The sequence below is a fragment of the Narcine bancroftii genome, chromosome 4 (genome assembly GCF_036971445.1).
Source record: "Narcine bancroftii isolate sNarBan1 chromosome 4, sNarBan1.hap1, whole genome shotgun sequence".
NCBI lineage: Eukaryota > Metazoa > Chordata > Chondrichthyes > Torpediniformes > Narcinidae > Narcine > Narcine bancroftii.
Genome location: NC_091472.1, coordinates 228,389,752 through 228,411,170, shown reverse-complemented (window position 1 = coordinate 228,411,170; position 21,419 = coordinate 228,389,752). Strand labels below are relative to the sequence as shown.

Sequence of the window (21,419 nt, the reverse complement as noted above, 5' to 3'; positions counted from 1 at the left end):
CAGCCGGTCTTTCAGCTTCCATAAAAGACAAAGATATAATGCTGGCATTTCAGGCCTGAGCCCCTCTTCAAAGAATAAGCAGAATGAGCCAGAAGCAGGAAATCTCACCATACAGACAATACTGGCTGGGTGTAGGAATCCAGACGGTCAATATTAATGCCATCTGGTTGGAAGGTGCTCAGTCAAAGCAATTTGTGGGTGGTCTCAGTTTGGCAGTGCCTGAGTCTGAGGACAGACATGTCAGCAAGGAAATGGGATGGAGAATTGAAAAGGGTGGCCACTGGGAGATCCATGCTATTGTGGCGGACAGAGCCAAGGTGTTCAACAAAGCGATCCAACAAGGCAACTTGGCACAATGCCAAGGGCAGGGCAATGACAACTAGTGATGATCAATCAACCAAAGATATGCAGAGCTCGAGATGACACAGGGAGGGAGGGGCAGAGCCACTGGTATTTCCAAGGCAAAGGACTTTGGATACACCCTGGAGCGAGGGAGTGCATTGTTACCTGGGTTGGAAGCCACCATCATTAGAGAGATCTGACTCAGGCCCACGGAGGTGGTAGAGGAGTGCAATTGGTGGAGATGATGACCTGGGGGAAGCTCAGAATATCCTACTCACGGGTTGTCTGGGGAAGAATGAGCAAGAGAGCCAGAGAAAGGGAGTTGATCTGAATTAAGATTGCAAATGGAAACAAAAACGTCTTTGCCCAAACAGCTGGGATGGTCCACCATCATCAATGGAACAGGCATTCCAGAGAGAGTATCTGTGCTAAGGTGTAGTTGGGAGGAGAGATTTGCAAAGGAGATGTGAAGTGAATAGGCATAACTGTGGCAAGAGAGAATTAAAAATGGGGAAATGCAAGGTCACCTGCATTGACCCCAATGGATTGGAGTGTTTTCTCCTGCCAAAGAGCAGACAAGCAAAGTTATACAGTGGCGCAATCACAGGGAGTGGAAGAGTGAGTGGACAGGCACATACATCGGATATTACATCACACAGGTTGGGACAATAAAGGGTTGGAGGCATTTTAACAGGTATACAAAACTCTGGTAGGATCTCATCCACCATTGTTATTGTACATTCAGGCTCTGAGCAGCACAGGCAATGCAGCATTTGCGGCCGACCTTGGAAAGGCTATCTGAGCAGTAGCAGTCCATCTGGTGAAGGCTATTGAGGAGTGAGCTCCCAGCTTTGGACCCAGACACCAAGGCATGGTCGATACACTTCCAATTCAGGCTGGAGTATGACATGAAGGCAATCTGGAGGAGGGGTGGGGGTCCCTATCCATTGGCTTCCCTTGGTGACAGCATCTGTTCAGTGAAATATTATTTAGAAGTTAAGCTTTAACTGTAGTGAAAGGAGCTTAGCCATGGTTGTTGACACTAACAGTGATTTATTGATGCATTCTTCAAGTTATTTTGAAATATATTGTAGCCTTAACTGTTGTCAAGGATACTAATAATTAGTAATTGACACTTTCTCCTTCATATTAGATGAAACTAAGATTTTAATACAACAAATTACAGTAAAGGATGGAGTTTTCGACAGGTTTATTTCATGATGTAGGAGACATTAGTAAGCTGGAAAGGTTGTGGAAAAGATTCATGAGAATATTACTGCGACTGGATGCCTTAACTTATTGGGGGAGGCTGGATAGACTGGGACTTTTCTCCCTGGAGTATTGGAGATTAAGGGAGGATCTGATAAAGGTTTAAGAAATCCTCTCCTCTCCTCCCCCACCCTTTTTATTCAGGTGCCTATTTACTTTTTACTCATACCTTGATGAAGGGCTCAGGCCAGAAATGTTGGTTACCTTTTGCTTCCTCCAGATCCTGTGTAACATGCTGAGTTTATCCTGCGTTTTTGCCTAATGCACAACAATCCCAGTGTCTGCCGACTTCCTTCTTTATCTGACTTTCCAGTCATGTTTGTATTTAGCCGAGCTGTTGGACCCAGCTTGCAAAGATCTGCTGTACATTTTCCCACTCGGGTTCCTACTCAGGTGCCAAGTTCAGGACAGTCAGTGTCCACTGGGCCTTTTGGGATGTGCGGCCGAGGTGAGTGGAGCAGCATTGGAGCTTGGAGAGTGTCTGGGCAGATGAAGGGAGACGACATGGGACCCTGGCATTGTGGGAGAAGCATCAACCACTGGGGCTCTTGGTGGACCAGAGTCCAGATTAAGAGGGAGATTTAAACATGGGGGAAAAAAAGGAGCAAGAGTAGGCCACTCAGTCCTTCAAGCCTACTCTACCATACAATAATATCATAGATGATAATCTTGTTGGCAATCCTAGGGTCTTTCTTACTTTCTTATTTTTCTAAATTAACAAGTAATCCAATAATGAGACATGGGCTGAGAATATGGGCACAAGTTAGAAAATGTCTTGGAATCAATAGTTTTTCACTAGCCAGTCCAATTATAATTAATCATTTTTTTCACCTTCTTTATCAGATGCGGGTTTCAGGAGTGGTGTAGACTGGGGATTAATAATTTTAAAGATCTTTTTATTCTAAATAATTTTGCTTCTTTTGAACAATTGGGTGTAAAATAAAATTACCCAATAGTAATTTTTTCAGATATTTACAAGTCAGACAGTTTGTTCAGTCTGATTTTTCATGGATTTCTGAAACAAACATTCTTGATTTACTTTTTCACTTTCAATTTCCTAATAGAAGCACAATTTTAATTATTTATGGTAATTTGAAAGCAGTTTCACTAGTAAAGATCTAGAGTGATTGGGAGCGTGACTTGGATTTGTCACTTCCAGATGAGGTCTGGGATATTGTTCTAAATTTGATTAATGAATCCTCTTCCTATCCGCGACATTGTTTGGGCAATTTAAGGTTGTACACAGAGTACATATTTCAAAAGTTATTTCGCTTCTATTCTGATATTGATTCATTAAGTGAGAAATGTAAATTTTTTGAGGCTTCGTTGATACACAGGTTGTGGACTTGCCCTAGTTTAAAAAGTTTTTGGAAAAATTACTTTCAAACTTTATCAATAATTTTTAAGGTCAAATTAGAACCAATGCCCTTAATTGCTGTGTATGGATTTTCTCAGGAAGAGGAAATATTGTAGACCTCATCTCAGAAGGGAATTTTAGCTTTTACCTCATTGATAGCTTGTAGAGCTCATCGAAAGAACCAAAGACTTGTTGATCCAAACCAAGGCTTTTATTAGCAAAAGACAGGAGCTCTTCACAGGTGGCCGACCAGTCCGGAATGATCCGACCTGGCTAGGGACACAACCCTTCAAGGCCCAGACAGTAGGCGTGGCTAAGCTCTCAGCCAATCACTGTAAGCACAGTCATTACACTCTAGATACTGTAACTATATACATTGGTGATAGGTCTGTACTATCTGTAGCTAAATGGGCATTTCTGATGAAATGGAAAGAAAGTATCTCACCTACCCATACTCATTGGTTTCAGGAGGTTATGTCCTTCCTCAGTTTAAAAAAAAACAGACATAATGTCAAAGATGTAAAGGTGAATGTTTATAAGACATGGGGCCCATTCACGGAGTATCACTGTAATTTAAAGAATTGGGGTGTTTGGATGCTGCTAAAAGGCGCAGTCTCATCTCCGAGGGTCGTCCTTCTCTTCCTATGTATATTATGCAAGTTTGCCTTATTTAGAGGGAGGGGTTTGATTAATATGGGTTTTTTTTCTCTTTTCCTTTTTCTTTTTAAATATTTTTATGTAATGGGTTTGATCTAAAGGGTGCACACGATTTATATTTTGTATAATCAAGATTTTATTTGAAATGTTCAAATTTTTTGTCTACATGTGCATATATGTGTGCATTTTTTTATTAGTCTCAATAAAGGCATTCTAAAAAGAAAGAAACGATGATAATCTATCTTGATGCCATATCTCAACTCTCTCTCCATTCCTTTTGGTGTTTTTTGCATCTAGAAATTTATTGATCTCCTTCTTAAATACATTCAGCTATACAACCTCCATAACCTTCTGTGGCAGCAAATTCCACTGGTTCACTTCCCTTTTTCCTCTTCTCAGTCATAAATCTCTTGCCCTGTAACTGGACACCATGATCCCTTGTTCTATACATCCTCAGCCAAGGGAAACAACCTTCCTGAAACCAAATTTCCATGAGATGTCCTCTCATTTTTCTTACCCCAGTGAATTCAAGCAAAAGTCAACCCTATCACTCATATGGTAGTCCTCCCATGACCAAAAAAAACATTCTGGTGAACCTCCTTCTGGAGGTGCACAATACTCACGGTGCAGTCTCACCAATGTCCTGTATAACTGTAGCAAGATAGCCTTGCTCCTGTACTCAAATCCTCTTGCTATGAAAGGTGAACATATCATTTACATTCATTGCTTGCTATACCTGCCATGTTTGCTTTCAACGTCTGATCCACAAGCATACCCAAGTCTCTGGGTATCATCATTTCCCAATCTAACATTGTTTAAATCTCTGTTCTTCCTTTCATTTATTCATCTTATGCATCTGCCATGCTTTTGACCACTCCCTCAACTTGTCTAAGTTGCTGTAGTTGTGCAGCATGGAAACAGGCCTTCAGTTCAACATGTCCATGCTGATCATGTTATCCACCCAAGCAACTTGCCTTCATTTGGCACAAATGCCTCTAAACCTCCCCTATATGTATAGCTGTGCAAAATTATTCTTAACATCGTAATTGTACCTGACTCTACCACTTTCTCTGGCAGCTTGTTCCATATACTGACCACCCTCTGTTGAAAAAGGTTTCCCCCTCAGATTCCTCTCCACCTTAAATCTATGCCCCCTGGAGTTAGACACCCCTATCCTGAAAAAAAACCTGTCTATATTTACCTCATCCATGTCCCTCATGACATTATAAACTGTTATAAGATCACACCTCAGCCTTCTACGCTCCTGGGAGAAAGTCCCCCACCCACGGCCTATCCAGCCTCTCCCTATAACTCAAGCCCTCCAGGCATTTCTGCTTTCTTTCAAGCTCAATTACTCTGTATATCTTTTTTTATATAGCTGGGTGACCTGAACTATGCCCAGTAATCCAAGTGCAGTCACACCAAAGTACTGTACATGACTGCCTTACTCTGAACAATGAAGACAAGCATACCAAATTCCTTCTTCACACCGCATCTGTCTGTGTCACCCGCTGAGGCCTCTTTCCTTCCTCCTAACAATTCACAACCCAACCCAATTTAGAATCACCAACAAGCCAAGAAATAGTATGGTTGATTCCTTATCCAAGTCATTTACCTACACAGTGAATAGTTGAAGCTTGCTTGGTTACCACATTCCACCCAAAAACAGGTCCACGTATTCCTCGTCTCTATTTATTGCTTGTCAACCTATTTTAAATCAATGCCAATACATTAAACTCAAATACTTCAATTTCATACACTGGTGTTTTAGAATCAGAGAGTTTTACAACTTGGATAAAGGCTCTTCGGCTCTATTTTTTCATGCCAACCAAGTTCTCGACCTAAGCTTGTCTCAGAATTTGGCCCATAGGCTTCTAACTTTTAATGGGAATTTAGCAAGTTTTCAGAAATCCAAATCCTCTATAACTGCTGGTTTCTCTTCTCCAATTTACATCTCAAAAAAAAATCTAACAAGGCTATTGAACATGATTTCCACGTTGATTTCATTAATTCCCACTGGCATTTTCAAAATATTTGTCCCTTCCTTTGTAATACCTCTACCACTTTCTCCACTGCTGAAGTTACACCAGCCAACCTGTATTCTCCCTTAGATAAAAAGAGGGAGGAGGTACTAAAAAAGGATTACAGCAAGCTAGGACAGAAGCTCAGAAACAGGACCGCCAGGGTGGTGATTTCTGGATTGCTACCTGTGCCAAGTGCAACTGAGGACAAAAATGGAAGGTTAAGGCAAATGAATGTGTGGCTGAGGGACTGGTGTAAAGGACAGGGTTTTGGCTTCTTGGATCATTGGGATCTCTTTTGGAGAAAACATGACCTTTACAAGAAGGATGGGTTACACCTAAACCCAAAAGGGGTCAATATATTGGCAGCTAGGTTTGGTACAGTCGTCAAATGCGGTTTAAACTAATTTGGCAGGGGGGGTGGGAACCTGTATGATAGGGCAAAGGACAGAAAAGATAAAACAGGAAAAGTTAGGTTAGGCAGCGAAAGTAAAAAATCAGAAAGAGCAAGGAGGGTGAAAAAAGCAAATCTGAAGGCTTTATATCTTAATGCAAGAAGCATTCAGAACAAGGTAGATGAATTGGCTGTGGAAATTGAGACAAACAAATACGATTTGATTGGGATTACAGAAACATGGCTGCAAGGTGGGCAAGCCTGGGAACTTAACATCCCAGGGTATACAATATTTAGAAGGGATCTGCAAGAAAGAAAAGGGGGTGGGGTAGCATTGATGGTGAGAGAAGGGACCGACACGATTAACAGGAAGGATATTAACTTGGAAGATCCAGAATCTATATGGGTAGAACTGAGGAATAGCAAGGGGCGGAAAACGTTAGTGGGGGTGGTATATAGGCCTCCAAATAGTAATGTAGAGGTGAGGGAAGGCATAAAAAGAGAAATTAGAGAAGCGTGCAATAAGGGAACAGCTGTCATCATGGGAGACTTTAATTTACATATAGATTGGACGAGCCAAATTAGTAAAAATACTGAGGAGGAGGAATTCCTTGAATGTTTATGGGACGGTTATCTAGACCAATATGTCGAGGAGCCAACATGGGAGCAAGCCATTTTAGACTGGGTATTATGCAATGAAAAGGGGCTAATCAGCAATCTTGTTGTGCGAGGCCCTTTGGGTAGGAGCGATCACAATATGATCGAATTCTCACTCGACATGGAGAGTGATGAAATTAAAACCGAGACTAAGGTCCTGAATTTAAATAAAGGGAATTATGATGGTATGAGATGGGAGTTGAGTAAGATTGATTGTGTGGTGTTTATGGGGGGGGGGGGGGGTTGACGGTGGATAGAAAATGGAAAGCATTCAAAGATCTAACGAAAGAATTGCAGAAATCGTTTATACCGGTTTGGCGTAAAAATAAACCAAAAGGTGACTCAACTGTGGATAACAAGGGAAATTAGAGACAGCATTGGGTCCAAAGAGAGAGCATATCAATTGGCTAAAAAAAGTTCAAATCCAAAGACTGGGAACAGTTCAAAATGCAGCAAAGGAGGACAAAGGGATTAATCAAGAGGGCAAAAAATAAATTACAAAAGTAAGCTTGTGGGAAACATAAAAACCAGCTGCAATAGCTTTTATAGATATGTCAAGAGGAAAAGATTGGTGAAATCCAGAGTAGGTCCCTTGCAGTCAGAATCAGGGGAATATATAATGGAGAATAAGGAAATGGCAGACCAATTAAATTCTTACTTTAGTTCTGTTTTCACAAGAGAGGATACAAATAACCTCCCAAGGATGTTGGGAAACATAGAGATTAATGCAAGGGAGGAGGTGAAAGAAATCAGTATCTCTAAGGACATGGTCTTGGGGAAATTGAAGGGATTGAAGGCCGATAAATCCCAAGGGCCTGATAATCTACATCCTAGGGTACTCAAGGAAGTGGCCATTCAGATAGCAGATGCTTTAAGAATTATTTTCCAGAACTCAATAGACTCAGGATCAGTACCCATGGATTGGAGGGTAGCTAATGTTACTCCACTATTTAAAAAGGGGGGTAGAGAAAAAGCAGGGAATTATAGGCCGGTGAGCCTTACATCAGTAGTGGGAAAAATGATGGAATCCATTTTTAAGGATGTAATAGCGGAGCACATGACTAGCAGAGAAGGGATCAGACAGAGTCAACATGGATTTACAAAAGGTAAATTGTGCTTGACAAATCTATTGGAATTCTTTGGGATGTGACAGGTAAAATAGATGGGGGCGAGCCAGTGGATGTGGCGTACCTGGATTTTCAAAAGGCCTTCAATAAGGTCCCACATAAATGACTGGCATGCAAAATCAAGACTCATGGGATTGGGGGAAAGGTATTGATGTGGATTGGGAATTGGCTGGCAGATAGAAGACAGAGAGTTGGGATAAATGGCTCATTTTCTGAGTGGCAGGCAGTGACCAGTGGGGTGCCACAGGGATTTGTACTGGGACCCCAGCAGTTCACAATTTACATTAATGATCTAGATGAGGGGATTGGATGTAATATCTCCAAATTTGCAGACGACACTAAGCTAGGAGGGGTTGTGTGCACTGAAGAGGGGGTCAGGAAGCTCCAGTGTGATTTGGATAAATTGGGGGGCTGGGTAGATACATGACAAATGCACTACAATGTGGATAAATGTGAGGTTATCCACTTTGATAATACAAACCAGAGGGAAAATTACTATTTGAATGGCAATAGATTGGGAGATGGGGAAGTGCAGAGAGACCTAGGGGTTCTTGTGCATCAGTCACTGAAGGCGAGCATGCAGGTACAGCAGGCGGTTAAAAAGGCAAATGGTATGTTGGCCTTCATATCAAGAGGGTTTGAGTATAGGAATAAGGATTCCTTACTGCAGCTGTACAGAGCCTTGGTGAGACCACACCTGGAGTATTGTGTGCAGTTTTGGTCACCTTATCTGAGGAAGGATGTTCTTGCAATGGAGGGAATGCAAAGGCGATTCACCAGGCTGATACCTGGAATGGCAGGAATAACTTATGAGGAAAGATTGTGCAATTTGGGATTGTACTCGCTGGAGTTTAGAAGATTGAGAGGGGATCTCATAGAGACATATAAAATTCTGGCAGGACTGGACAGAATGGATGTTTCCAATGGTGGGGGAGTCCAGAACCCGGGGCCATGGTTCGAGGATAATAGGCAAACCATTTAGAACTGAGATGAGGAGGAATTTCTTTACCCAGAGGGTGGTGAATCTGTGGAATTCATTGCCACAGAGAGCAGTAGAGGCAGGTTCATTGAATATATTTAAGAGGGAATTAGATATATTTCTTCAGTATAAGGGAATTAGGGGTTACGGAGAGAAGGCGGGGACGGGGTACTGAACTTTAAGATCAGCCATGATCTTATTGAATAGCGGAGCAGGCTCGAAGGGCCGAATGACCTACTCCTGCTCCTATCTTCTATGTTTCTATGTTTTTTTTTCCTCTTGATTTAAACCATAGAATTACAACGGTCATCCTCAAATCTATATTTGCTAATCCAAAAGCTACCAAGTTCGGGAAAATAATAACCAATGTATCCACTAGTTACAGGGCTAAATCTTTTAGTAATTTGGGAAAGGAATGTTGAGCCTTGTGGAATAAGCCCAAATTTTGAAGATATGATTACCTTACCTCTTGGAACACATGGACTGGTATACTAGAATGACCACATTGTGCTTGTTCTCCTGGTTCAACTTCATCTGAAGTAGTCCAAGTTGAACTAGCCCTCGTAAGGAAGCACTGGATGGGGAATCTTGATGGGGATTAGCATTATCCTTCCCACCCTGGTATAGGAATGGTGTTAGGATGCAAGATGAGTGAACAGGCAGTCAAATTTCCAGAGAGATGCAAAATGACCTGGAAATGGTCCTATTCACATTTTTCCCTGGGAAAGAATACATTTTCAGTTGTCTGAGGCAAGATTGGGGCAGCATGGTTAGTGTAGCAGTTAACGCAATGCTATTACAGTGCCAGTAACCCTGGTTCGAATCCAGCACTGTCTGAAAGGTGTAGATACATTTTACTGTGTGGGTTTCCTCCAGGTGCTCTGGTTTTCTTCCACATTCCAAAAGCATACGGGATTGGCAGATTAATTGGGTGGCATGGGTTCAATGCCAGAATCAGCTTCTACCACGTTGTAAATACATTTATAAGGAAGATGTACCGAACAATAGTCGCCAAGGCCCCAAGTCACTTGTCACCTCTAACACCCTGTGATAACACCTGTTCTCAGTTGCAATTCACAGACATTTAACCACAGACAGGATAAAAACCCATTTAGTCCCAAGTGTCTGTTCTTCATGATAACCCCTTCCTTCTCCTCCTTACCATAAGGGTGTTTCAAAACGTCATTGTCTGATGGCTTCAGTGGGAGCTCTGTCAGCATCCGTGGGATAGAGAGCACTGCTAACCTGGGAGCTGGATTAGGGCAGATCCTCTGGGTAGCATCAGATCCCGGCAACAGCACCAGTTGCCTCAGTAACCCCTGCAACATAATACAGAGTCAGAATGTTTACCTTATCTATGCCCAGCATGAATTCTTAAACCTCTATAAGATCCTCTCTTAATCTCCAATGGTCCTGGGAGAAAAGTCCCAGTCTATCCAGCCTCCCCCAATAATTTAAGCTGACCAGACCCAGTAATATTCTCATGAATCTTTTCCACAACCTTTCCAGCTTACTAATGTCTCTCCTACATCTGGGTGACCAGAACGGACCATAATGCTCCAAGTGCGGCCTCATCAATGTCTTGTGGAGTTGTACCATGATGTCACTGCTCCTGTACTCAGTGCTTGGGTCCCCCATTGATGTGTGTAATGTAACTCATTCCCCTCTACCCCAGTGATCAGTGTGTAACAAAATGCACCCACTTCTCCCCTCCAACACAAGCCATCCCAAATCCTCCTGCTTCCACTTTTGAGTGGCTATGGGTTAGAGGTTTCCAGCAGTCATGGGGAGGTGGCACTTCTCCAAGAAAATTTTGAGCACATCTCTCTGTCCTTCTGGCAAGCTCCTGTGTGGCAGAACTTGGAGTAGAGAACTCTGTTTTGGGTTGGCTGCCAGTCATGCAAATGGCCAAACAAAAAGTAACCGGAGCTCCATATCAGGAATGTCAGCCCACCTGGCTTCTTTCCAGAGAATTTGAAAAGTTTTCTGAAGACAGCTTTGACGGTGTATTTGCCTCGAGGTGCATGCTTTTGACAGTCCAGGTCTCAGATGCATAGAGAAGGCCATGATCATTGGATAGATTGGTTTTTGAAGATAGAACTTTGAAGAATACGAGAATGAAGGGGAACATATGAGTAAGTGGAGCTGAGACCATGGCCAGATTGGTCTGGAATTTGTTGAATAGCAGAACAGCCTCAATGGGCCAAATGGCCAACTCCTGCTTCTATTTTTTATTTTCCTATATCCTTAAAACCACAAGCTTGGTGCCAGATCTGAGGCCTTGACCTTCAAACAGGCCAAAGGCTGCGCTGACACCAGGAACCCAATGATGAAGTTGATCGCTGATCTCTGCCTTTGCAAGACTGACTCCCATGCAATCAGATTTCCAGGATTCTACGAAATGACCTGAGGAATGTGACACCCTCCACTTTTTTTTCCCCTGGGAAACACAAAGACCTGCAGATTCTGGAACTCATCAAGGAGTGAGCAGCTGGAGGGACTCAGCAGGTCAGGCAGCATCCATACAGAGAAATGGACAGTCAATGTTTCAAATCTTGATTGCCAGATAGCAGTGACAATTATCTATAATGAATTGATATCAGTAAATCCAGTTGGTGTGGGTGGTACAGAACCTTGATCTCATTAAACAAGAAACTCTGCAGATGTTGGGGTCAAGTGCAAAACACAAATGTGTTGGAAAGGTTTCTCCAGTACCACTTGTCTACTGCCTCAGTCTTGTAGATGTTGAGTTTAAAACTTATCCTCACACATGCTTCGATAAATGAATAGATGATGTATGAGAACTGGGGCTCTGAACCTGCATGCATGCATGCTGCTCACGGTTTGATCAATCTTGGTTCAGGAGTGTTTCCGCCACATGTAGAAGAGCTTCTGTATATTTCATATCCTACAAACAGCATGCATGGTGCAGTGAACTGGGATTCACTGGTAGTGTTTTTGCACTGATGGCTGGCTCCGCCCCCATCTGCTTACATATAACCCATTTGCCGCGACTCAAATTCAAATTTGGTGCCACCATCAACAGAGGAGGAAGGAGGGTGGCCATCTTGCTGCGCCACGAGGTCATCATCATCTTACCAACGGGCAACCCAGGATGATGGGAGCCACTCGAGTGAGGAGCATGGAGTCTCCAGGGTCCTAGCCTTGATGGTTCTAGATCAGAACAGACCTCACCAGCTTAGCAACTCCATAACCACTGTGAAGGTAAACGGACATTCCACTAAATGTCTAATTGACACAGGCTCTGCTGAGAGCTTCCTTAACTCATGGACTGTGCAAGAATACAACCTGAAGATGCATCCTTCCAATGATAACATTTTCCTTGCATTTCATTTGCATTCTACGCATATTCAACAACATTGTACAGTACATTTGTGGTTTGAAGGGGGGGAATTCTGTAAGATTTGCCTGTACATATTTGATGAATTGTGCGCTCCAGTGTTGTTGGGTCTGGACTTCCAGTGTCACCTTAAAAGTGTGACCTTGGAGTATTCTGGACCCCTCCCCCCCGGCTCCCCGTAACGGTTCAGAAAGGAGGGCCCCTAAAATCAGAACCTACAGACAGCCTCTCCACACTGAATATCGACCACCCCCCCACCTCCCTTCCTGAATCTGTCCTCAGACAGCAAACCTATTGCTACCAAGAGCAGGAGGAACAGCACAGCAGACTGAGATTTCATAAAGTCTGAGACATAAGGTCTGCTCAACTAAGGTATCATCGAACCTAGCACCAATTCGTGGAGAGTGCAAGTGGTAGTGGTAAAAGGGGAAAAACAAGTCCAGGCTAGTAACTGGCAATAGCCAAATTATTAATCGGTATACACTCCTGGAAGCATACACCCTCCCTGTAATTTTGGTTGTGCAGTATCAGGTCTATTCGACCATTGATCTGAAAGCTGCTTATCACCAGCTGCCAATCTGTTCCGAGAACAACAGTCGTCTCTATCAATTCTGGAGGGTCCCTTTCGGTATCACTAACGGGGTTTCTATCTTCCAGGGGCAGATGGGCAGAAGGGTGGATGAGCATGGGTTGAAGACTATCTTCCCCTACCTCGAAACGACACCATCTGTGTCCATACCTTGGAAGACCACGACGCCAACCTCCAGAGTTTTCTCCATGCGGTGAAAGCCACGAACCTCACTTATAACTCTAACAGGTACGTGTTCAGGACTAAATGTCTGGCTATGTGGAGAATGGCATCATTGGTCCCGATCCCAATAGGATGTGCCCTCTTTTGGAGCTCCCCGTTCCCAGGACCACAAAGGCTTTTGGAGTTGCCTGGGGTTTTTTCTCAAATTATGCCCGGTGGATCCCTCAATACGCTGATAAGGTTCGCCCTCTCTTAAAAGCCACTATTTTCCCCCTCTCGGCTGAAGCCCAAACGGCTTTTAACTACCTCTGAAATCACATTGCGAAAGCCGCCGTGCACGCGGTGGACGAGAATATACCTTTCCAAGTGGAAAGCAATGCTTCGGATGTAGCCCTGGCTGTTACCCTCAACCAGTTGCAGGCTGGTTGCATTTTTATCTCAGACATTAAAAGGCCAGGAGCTCCAGAACCCATCTGTGGAAAAGGAGGCTCAAGCCATTGCAGAAGCCGTGAGGCACAGGAGACAGAACCTGGATGGTAAGTGATATGTACTATCAATGACTCCAAAGGCCGAGTGGGGAACGATAGGCTTTAATACACATTAGATTTCAGCTGGCTCAACTCCATGCGCTCAAATGAATGGAAGGGGTTAGGGAGGTCGACCTTTATGGCCAGGTCACAGGGGGAGGAGTTACAAGGGATCGAGTCATAGTGGGTGGGCCAGCCACTTATATACAGAACAGCACAGAACAGTGTGTGTGTATAATATCCCCACAGTACGAAATTTACACTCCTCACTGACCAGCCCGATATTGCATTCATGTTTAATAATGTCAAGAGGGGACAAATCAAAAATAACAAAATTGCGAGGTGGAGGATCGAACTCTCCACCTACAATTATGACATTGCCTATTGGCCAGAAACCCTTAATGGCCCTCCAGATGCCTTATCCAGAGGAAGCTGTGCCTTTGCACACACCAGCCAACTGCAGTCTCTGCATGATGAGCTCTGCCATCCAGGGGTTACCCACATGGCTCATTTAGTCAAGGCACACAATCTGCCCTACTCCATGGAAGACGTCAGGGAAATGGCCAGGTCATGCCAGGTCAGCGTGGAGTGCAAGCCGCACTTCTGCCGTCCCGCAAAGGTGCACCTGATCAAGTCATCCAGGCCCTTTGAACGGCTCAGTGTTGATTTTAAGGGACCTCTCCCCTCCACGAACTGGAACACTTTCTTCCTCTCTGTCATTGATGAGCACTCCCGCTTCCCATTTGCCATTCCATGTCCAGACACACCCACTTCATCAGTCATAAAGGCCCTAGACTCCATTTCGCCCTGTTTGGGAATCCCAGCTATATTCATAGTGACTGGGTCTCATCCTTTATGAGTGACAAACTATGTCAGTATCTGCTGGTGAGGGACATCGCATCCAGCAGGATTATTAGGTACACCCCCAGGGGAATGGGCAGGTTGAAAAACAAAACGCCATAGTCTGGAAGGCTGTCAAAGTGGCCCTGAAGTCAAAAGACCTTCCAAACTCACACTGGCAGGAAGTCCTCCCTATGGCACTCCATTCTATCTAGTTGCTATTATGTACCATGACCAACACTACTCCTCATGAGCTCCTATTCAATTTCAAAAGAAGGTCGGCATCGGGAACTACACTTCCAACCTGGCTCACCACTCCTGGTCTGGTCCTTCTCAGGAGGTGCGTGAGGAGAAGCAACACCAACCCCCTGGTGGAAAGGGTAAAACTGCTCCACGCCAATCCCACGTGCACTTATGAGGAGTGCCCAGATGGCAGGGATGACACAGTCTCCATCAGGAACCTGGCACCTACCAGAACAGTGCCCTGCAAGCCACGGATCTCATTCTCGCCACCCCCAGTCAGGATCTCTGAGGATCCGGTTCAGGAGGAAAGTGCATCCCCTTCCACCGTTGAGCTGGAGACCCAGCCTGCTGCTTCTCCCTCACAAGGGGACCAGGAGACTCAAGGAGTCCAAGGCCTACCGGTGCTCAGGTGCTCCACCAGGATCTCCAGACCACTGGACTACTTAAATCTGTAAATTTGTAATTAACTATATTTTTTGACTTTTTTTCTTCTCTGAACCCATGTTCTCTGTCTTCATTCACAGACCCTAAATTCTGTAGGAAGGGATGAATGTAGTGAACTGGGTTCACTGGTAGTGTGCTGTGCCGATGGCTGGCTCCGCCCCCATCTGCTCACATCTTCTTTGGCTTGGCTTCGCAGACAAAGATTTATGGAGTGGTAAATGTCCTCATCAGCTGCAGGCTCGTTTGTGGCTGACAAGTCCGATGCGGGACAGGCAGACACGGTTGCAGCGGTTGCAAGGAAAAATTGGTTGGTTGCGGTTGGGTGTTGGGTTTTTCCTCCTTTGTCTTTTGTCAGTGAGGTGGGCTCTGCGGTCTTCTTCAAAGGAGGTTGCTGCCCGCCGAACTGTGAGGCGCCAAGATGCACGGTTGGGGGCGATATCAGCCCTCTGGCGGTGGTCAATGTGGCAGGCACCAAGCGATTTCTTTAGGCAGTCCTTGTACCTCTTCTTTGGTGCACCTCTGCTCACATATAACCCTGGTTTCCCACCTAAACCCAGAACACTTCTAAAGATCACTGTAAGACTCTACCCTCAGTTATAAGCAAATAAAAGCATTTGTTCTCCCTCCAGTCATGAGAGCTTTTATTCAAGCTACACACAGCAATAAAATCCAGGAAAGGTCAGACTCAGGGTCAGAGGAGACAGTGAGTCAGTGCCTGGTGTCGGGTGAGAGGAGGAGGAGCCAAGAGACAGCATCAGAGGGTGAGTAGAATAAATAGCTGGACTTACTAATTTGGCTAGTCCAATCTATATGTAAATTCGAGCTGGGAGTCGAAGGAGGAGAAGCTCGGAGAGAGTGACGTGGAGGTAAGCAGTTAAATACAAGGGCTTACTGGGGCTTGGGCCTACTCAAATCGGGCTGGGAGTCTGAGGAGGCAGCAGCTGGAGTTTGAGCTGTGAGTCAGAGGAGTAGGAGCTTGGAGAGAGTGACTGGGTTAATTGGTCAATTGGTCAAGGGGCCAGTAAAAGGAGTAAAAGGGGAGGGAGTGGCCAGCGAGGAGCGGCGCACTGAGTGAGTGGGGCACCGAAGGAGTGGGACTTCCAGCCTTTGGCTCAACAGGCTTAGGCAAAAGCAGGCAAGGAGAAGGGTAAGTGGCATTATTTTAGCTCAGTCATGCCTATGGGGTTAGTGCTTTGTACTGGATGTCAGATGTGGGAACCATGGGTGAGTCCCACCCTCCCAAATAGCCACAGCTGCGTCAGGTGCACCGAGATGCAGTTCCTTAAGGACCGAGTTGGGGAACTGAAGCTGCAACTTGAGGACCTATGGCTGGTAAGGGAGAGTGAGGAGTTGATAGATTCAACTTTCAGGGACATAGATACCCCAAGATCAGATGTGTCAGGTAAGTGGGTAACTGTCAGGGGTGGGAAGAAAAATACCAGGAAAATGGAGAGCACACCTGTGAATATCCCTCTCAGTAACAGGTATATTTTGTTGGATGCTGTTGAGGGAGATGACCTGACAGAAGCTGGCAGCAGTAACCAGGTCGCTGGCACTGAGCCTGACATGGTGGACCAAAAGGTAAAGAGGAATGCAGTGGTCATTGGGGACAACATTGTCAGAAATACAGACAGGAGATTCTGTGAGCCAGATAGGTATGCCCGCATGGTGTGCTGCCTCCCTGGTGCAAGGGTGCGGGATATCTCAAATCGGGTCCAGGGAATTCTAAAAGGGGAAGGTGAACAGCCTGATGTCTTGGAACATGTGGGTACCAATTACATAGATAAAAAGGAAGTACTTAAAAATGATTACAGAGAGCTAGGACAGAAACTAAGAAATAGGACAGCCAGGGTGGTGATCTCTGGTTTGCTACCTGTGCCAAGTGCAACTGAGGACAAAAATGGAAGGTTAAGAAAAATGAATGTGTGGCTGAGGGGCTGGTGTAAAGGACAGGGTTTTGGCTTCTTGGATCATTGGGATCTCTTTTGGGGAAGGCATGATCTCTACAAGAAGGATGGGTTACGCCTAAACCCAAAAGGGGTCAATATATTGGCAGCTAGGTTTGGTACAGACGTCGGGTGCAGTTTAAACTAATTTGGCAGGGGGGTGGGAACCTGTATGATAGGCCAAAGGACAGAAAGGATAAAACAGGAAAAGTTAGGTTAGGCAGCGAAAGTAAAAAATCAGAAAGAGCAAGGAGGGTGAAAAAAGCAAATCTGAAGGCTTTATATCTTAATGCAAGAAGCATTCGGAACAAGGTAGATGAATTGGCTGTGGAAATTGAGATAAACAAATATGATTTGATTGGGATTACAGAAACATGGCTGCAGGGTTGGCAAGCCTGGGAACTTAACATCCCGGGGTATACGATATTTAGGAGGGATCGGCAAGAAAGAAAAGGGGGTGGGGTAGTATTGATGGTGAGAGAAGGGACCGACACGATTGACAGGAAGGATATTAACTCAGAAGATGCGGAATCTATATGGGTAGAACTGAGGAATAGCAAGGGGCGGAAAACGTTAGTGGGGGTGGTATATAGGCCTCCAAATAGTAGTGTAGAGGTGAGGGAAGGCATTAAAAGAGAAATTAGAAAAGCGTGCAATAAGGGAACAGCTGTCATCATGGGAGACTTTAATTTGCATATAGATTGGACTAGTCAAATTGGTAAAAATACAGAGGAGGAGGAATTCCTTGAATGTTTACGGGACGGTTATCTAGACCAATGTGTCAAGGAACCAACTCGGGAGCAGGCCATTTTAGATTGGGTATTATGCAATGATAAGGGGCTAATCAGCAATCTTGTTGTATGAGGCCCTTTGGGTAGGAGCGATCACAATATGATCGAATTCTCACTCGACATGGAGAGTGATGAAATTAAAACCGAGAGTAAGGTCCTGAATTTAAATAAAGGGAATTATGATGGTATGAGACGGGAGTTGAGTAAGATTGATTGGGTGGTGTTTATGGGGGAGTTGACTGTGGATAGACAATGGAAAGCATTCACAGATCTAATGGAGAAATTACAAAAATTGTTTATACCGGTTTGGCATAAAAATAAACCAAAAAAGGTGACTCAACCGTGGATAACAAGGGAAATTAGAGATAGCATTGGGTCCAAAGAGAGAGCATATCAATTGGCCAAAAAAAGTACCGCAACCGAAGACTGGGAGCAGTTCAAGATGCAGCAAAGGAGGACAAAGGGATTAATCAAGAGAGCAAAAATAAATTACGCAAGTAAGCTTGCGGCAAATATAAAAACCGACTGCAAAAGCTTTTATAAATATGTCAAGAGGAAAAGATTCGTGAAAACCAGAGTAGGTCCTTTGCAGTCGGAATCAGGGGAATATATAATGGGGAATAAGGAAATGGCAGACCAATTAAATTCTTACTTTTGTTCTTTTTTTACAAGAGAGGATACAAATAACCTCCCAAGGATGTTGGGAAACATAGAGACTAATGCAAGGGAGGAACTGAAAGAAATCAGTATCTCTAAGGACATGGTCTTGGGGAAATTGATGGGATTGAAGGCAGATAAATCCCAAGGGCCTGATAATCTACATCCTAGGGTACTCAAGGAAGTGGCCATTCAGATAGCAGATGCTTTAAGAATTATTTTCCAGAACTCGATAGACTCAGGATCAGTACCCATGGATTGGAGGGTAGCTAATGTTACCCCACTATTTAAAAAGGGGGGTAGAGAAAAAGCGGGGAATTGTCGGCCGGTGAGCCTTACATCAGTAGTGGGCAAAATGATGGAATCCATTATTAAGGATGTAATAGCGGAGCATATGACTAGCAGAGAAGGGATCGGACGGAGTCAACATGGATTTGGAATTCTTTGAGATGGTGACAGGTAAAATAGATGGAGAGCCAGTGGATGTGGTGTACCTGGACTTCCAAAAGGCCTTTGATAAGGTCCCGCATAAACGACTGGCTTCCAAAATCAAGGCTCATGGGATTGGGGGCAAAGTATTGATGTGGATTGAGAACTGGCTGGCAGGTAGAAGACAGAGAGTTGGGATAAATGGCTCGTTTTCTGAGTGGCAGGCGGTGACCAGTGGGGTACCACAGGGATCTGTACTGGGACCCCAGCTGTTCACAATTTACATTAATGATCTGGATGAGGGGATTGGATGTAATATCTCCAAATTTGCAGATGACACTAAGCTAGGAGGGGTTTTGTGCATGGAAGAGGGGGTCAGGAAGCTCCAGTGTGATTTGGATAAATTGAAGGACTGGGCAGATACATGACAAATGCACTACAATGTCGATAAATGTGAGGTTATCCACTTTGGTAATACAAACCGGAGGGCAGATTACTATTTGAATGGCAATAGATTAAGAGATGGGGAAGTGCAGAGAGACCTAGGGGTACTTGTGCATCAGTCTCTGAAGGCGAGCATGCAGTTACAGCAGGCGGTTAAAAAAGCAAATGGAATGTTGGCCTTAATATCAAGAGGGTTTGAGTGTAGGAATAAGGATACCTTACTGCAGCTGTACAGGGCCTTGGTGAGACCCCACCTGGAGTACTGTGTGCAGTTTTGGTCACCTTATCTAAGGAAGGATGTTCTTGCAATGGAGGGAGTGCAGAGGCGATTCACCAGGCTGATACCTGGAATGGCAGGAATGACTTTTGAGGAAAGATTGCGCAAATTGGGATTGTACTCCCTGGAGTTTAGAAGATTGAGAGGGGATCTCATAGAGACATATAAAATTCTGGCAGGACTGGACAGAATGGATGCAGATGGGATTTTTCCAATGATGGGAAAATCCAGAACCCGGGGCCATGGTTTGAGGATAATAGGCAAACTATTTAGGACCGAGATGAGGAGGAATTTCTATACCCAGAGGGTGGTGAATCTGTGGAATTCATTGCCACAGAGAGCAGTGGAGGCAGGTTCATTAAATATATTTAAGAGGGAATTAGATCTATTTCTTCAGTATAAGGGTATTAAAGGTTACGGAGAGAAGGCAGGGACGGGGTACTGAACTTTAAGATCAGCCATGATCTCGTTGAATGGCGGAGCAGGCTCGAAGGGTCGAATGACCTACTCCTGCTCCTATCTTCTATGTTTCTATGACTGCTAAACTCACAACTTCCAAACCACAACCAGCATCACTGGAATGTCAACCTTTCCTGCAGGTCATGGAAATACTTCCCTTTGTCACTGCCCAATCTTGGGGAGCTCAGGGGAGAAGGAAAAGCCTATCCATCAAGAGCTCTCAGAGATACTACTTCCTACCAAGACCTGATTTATTCATTAAGAGCCACACCTGACCACACTTATGGGAGATCTGAAGACATGCCTTGTCTGCTCAAGGTCAAGATCACCCCTGCCATTAACTGCTGTAATTTTCAGTTGGCCAGGCACTCTGACTGCCAGGAGTGATCAGCTTTGATTTCCATGAGAAGCAGGCAGTCTCTTGGGTGAGAAGGAGGGGAATCTTGGGCACCAAGGCATGCCAGTCTTGCTCCCCTCCCTGATTACAGGTAGCCACTTCTTCAATGAGTGGGTCACAGGAAGAATTTTATCATGGGGACAGGTCACAGACCAAGTCTAGTAAATGTGATGAGCAGTGATAGTTCTTTGATGGCTGCACAGAATTGATGGGCTGAAGGGCCTGCTTCCTTGCTTTCCTCCTTCAGATAAATCCTTCGTCCTGAGGCAACTGGAGATTTCCCATATCAGCTGCAGCTGAAAGTCCAAGTCCTCAGGGACAAAAGCAGGCCCCTGTGGCACTGGCTCGTCACATTATATGCACTTTCTAACCACACGAGTGACAAGCAAATACAATGACCAGCAGGAACGCAGCAGGAAGCATCACAGTTCCCTGGGGTTGGGATCTTTCAGCATCCATCGGTCTACAGGGTTATCTTGCAGCTGATGCACAGACCTTGCCCACTCCCACCCACCCCCATCATGCCCTGCATGACACACAGTCTTTGGCAGTCAGATAGCTGCTGCCACTGGAAGAAGAACAGCATGGAGAAACCAGGAGATCCACGAGGCAGGAGCTGGAGAGCAGCAGGATCAAGTCAAGGGCTCACAGCCTCTGCATCCTGCTATGAAGTAGGTGACAGTGCTGGGACTCCCTGAGACAGCCATCATCATAAAGGACCCCCATCACCTTGGCCAGCACCTCTTGGTTTAAAGACAGTTTCTTTCCAGCAGCTATCCGGCTCTTGAACCTGGAGCTTTTGTACCTTCTGCCCAAAGGAAGTGGTGACAAGAGGTTGTGACCAGGGTGACAGGGGGTACTTGGTGGATTTGGCTGCCTAATCACACTAATGTTGACTGCAGGGCCTATGGAGAGTCTTTGTTTGCCTCACAGCAGGCAAAAGCTGAAATATATCATATATTTTACAAAGGGAACCTTAATGTTACATTAAATCAGGTACTGCTCCAACACTACAAAAGACTCCCTGCCCTGTTGCCATTTATTCTGCAG

At 44.8% G+C, this 21,419-nt stretch overlaps 1 protein-coding gene across 3 annotated transcripts in view; it reads right to left on the bottom strand.

Annotated features, from left to right (window-relative positions):
- Window positions 1-21,419, bottom strand: part of LOC138761679 (thrombospondin-type laminin G domain and EAR repeat-containing protein-like) — a 126,737-nt gene that overhangs the window by 64,923 nt on the left and 40,395 nt on the right. For all 3 annotated transcript variants that reach the window (XM_069934250.1, XM_069934248.1, XM_069934251.1), the window contains exon 5: window positions 9,966-10,122. In XM_069934250.1, the coding sequence (XP_069790351.1) occupies window positions 9,966-10,122 (157 nt within the window). The remainder of the gene's footprint in view (window positions 1-9,965; window positions 10,123-21,419) is intronic.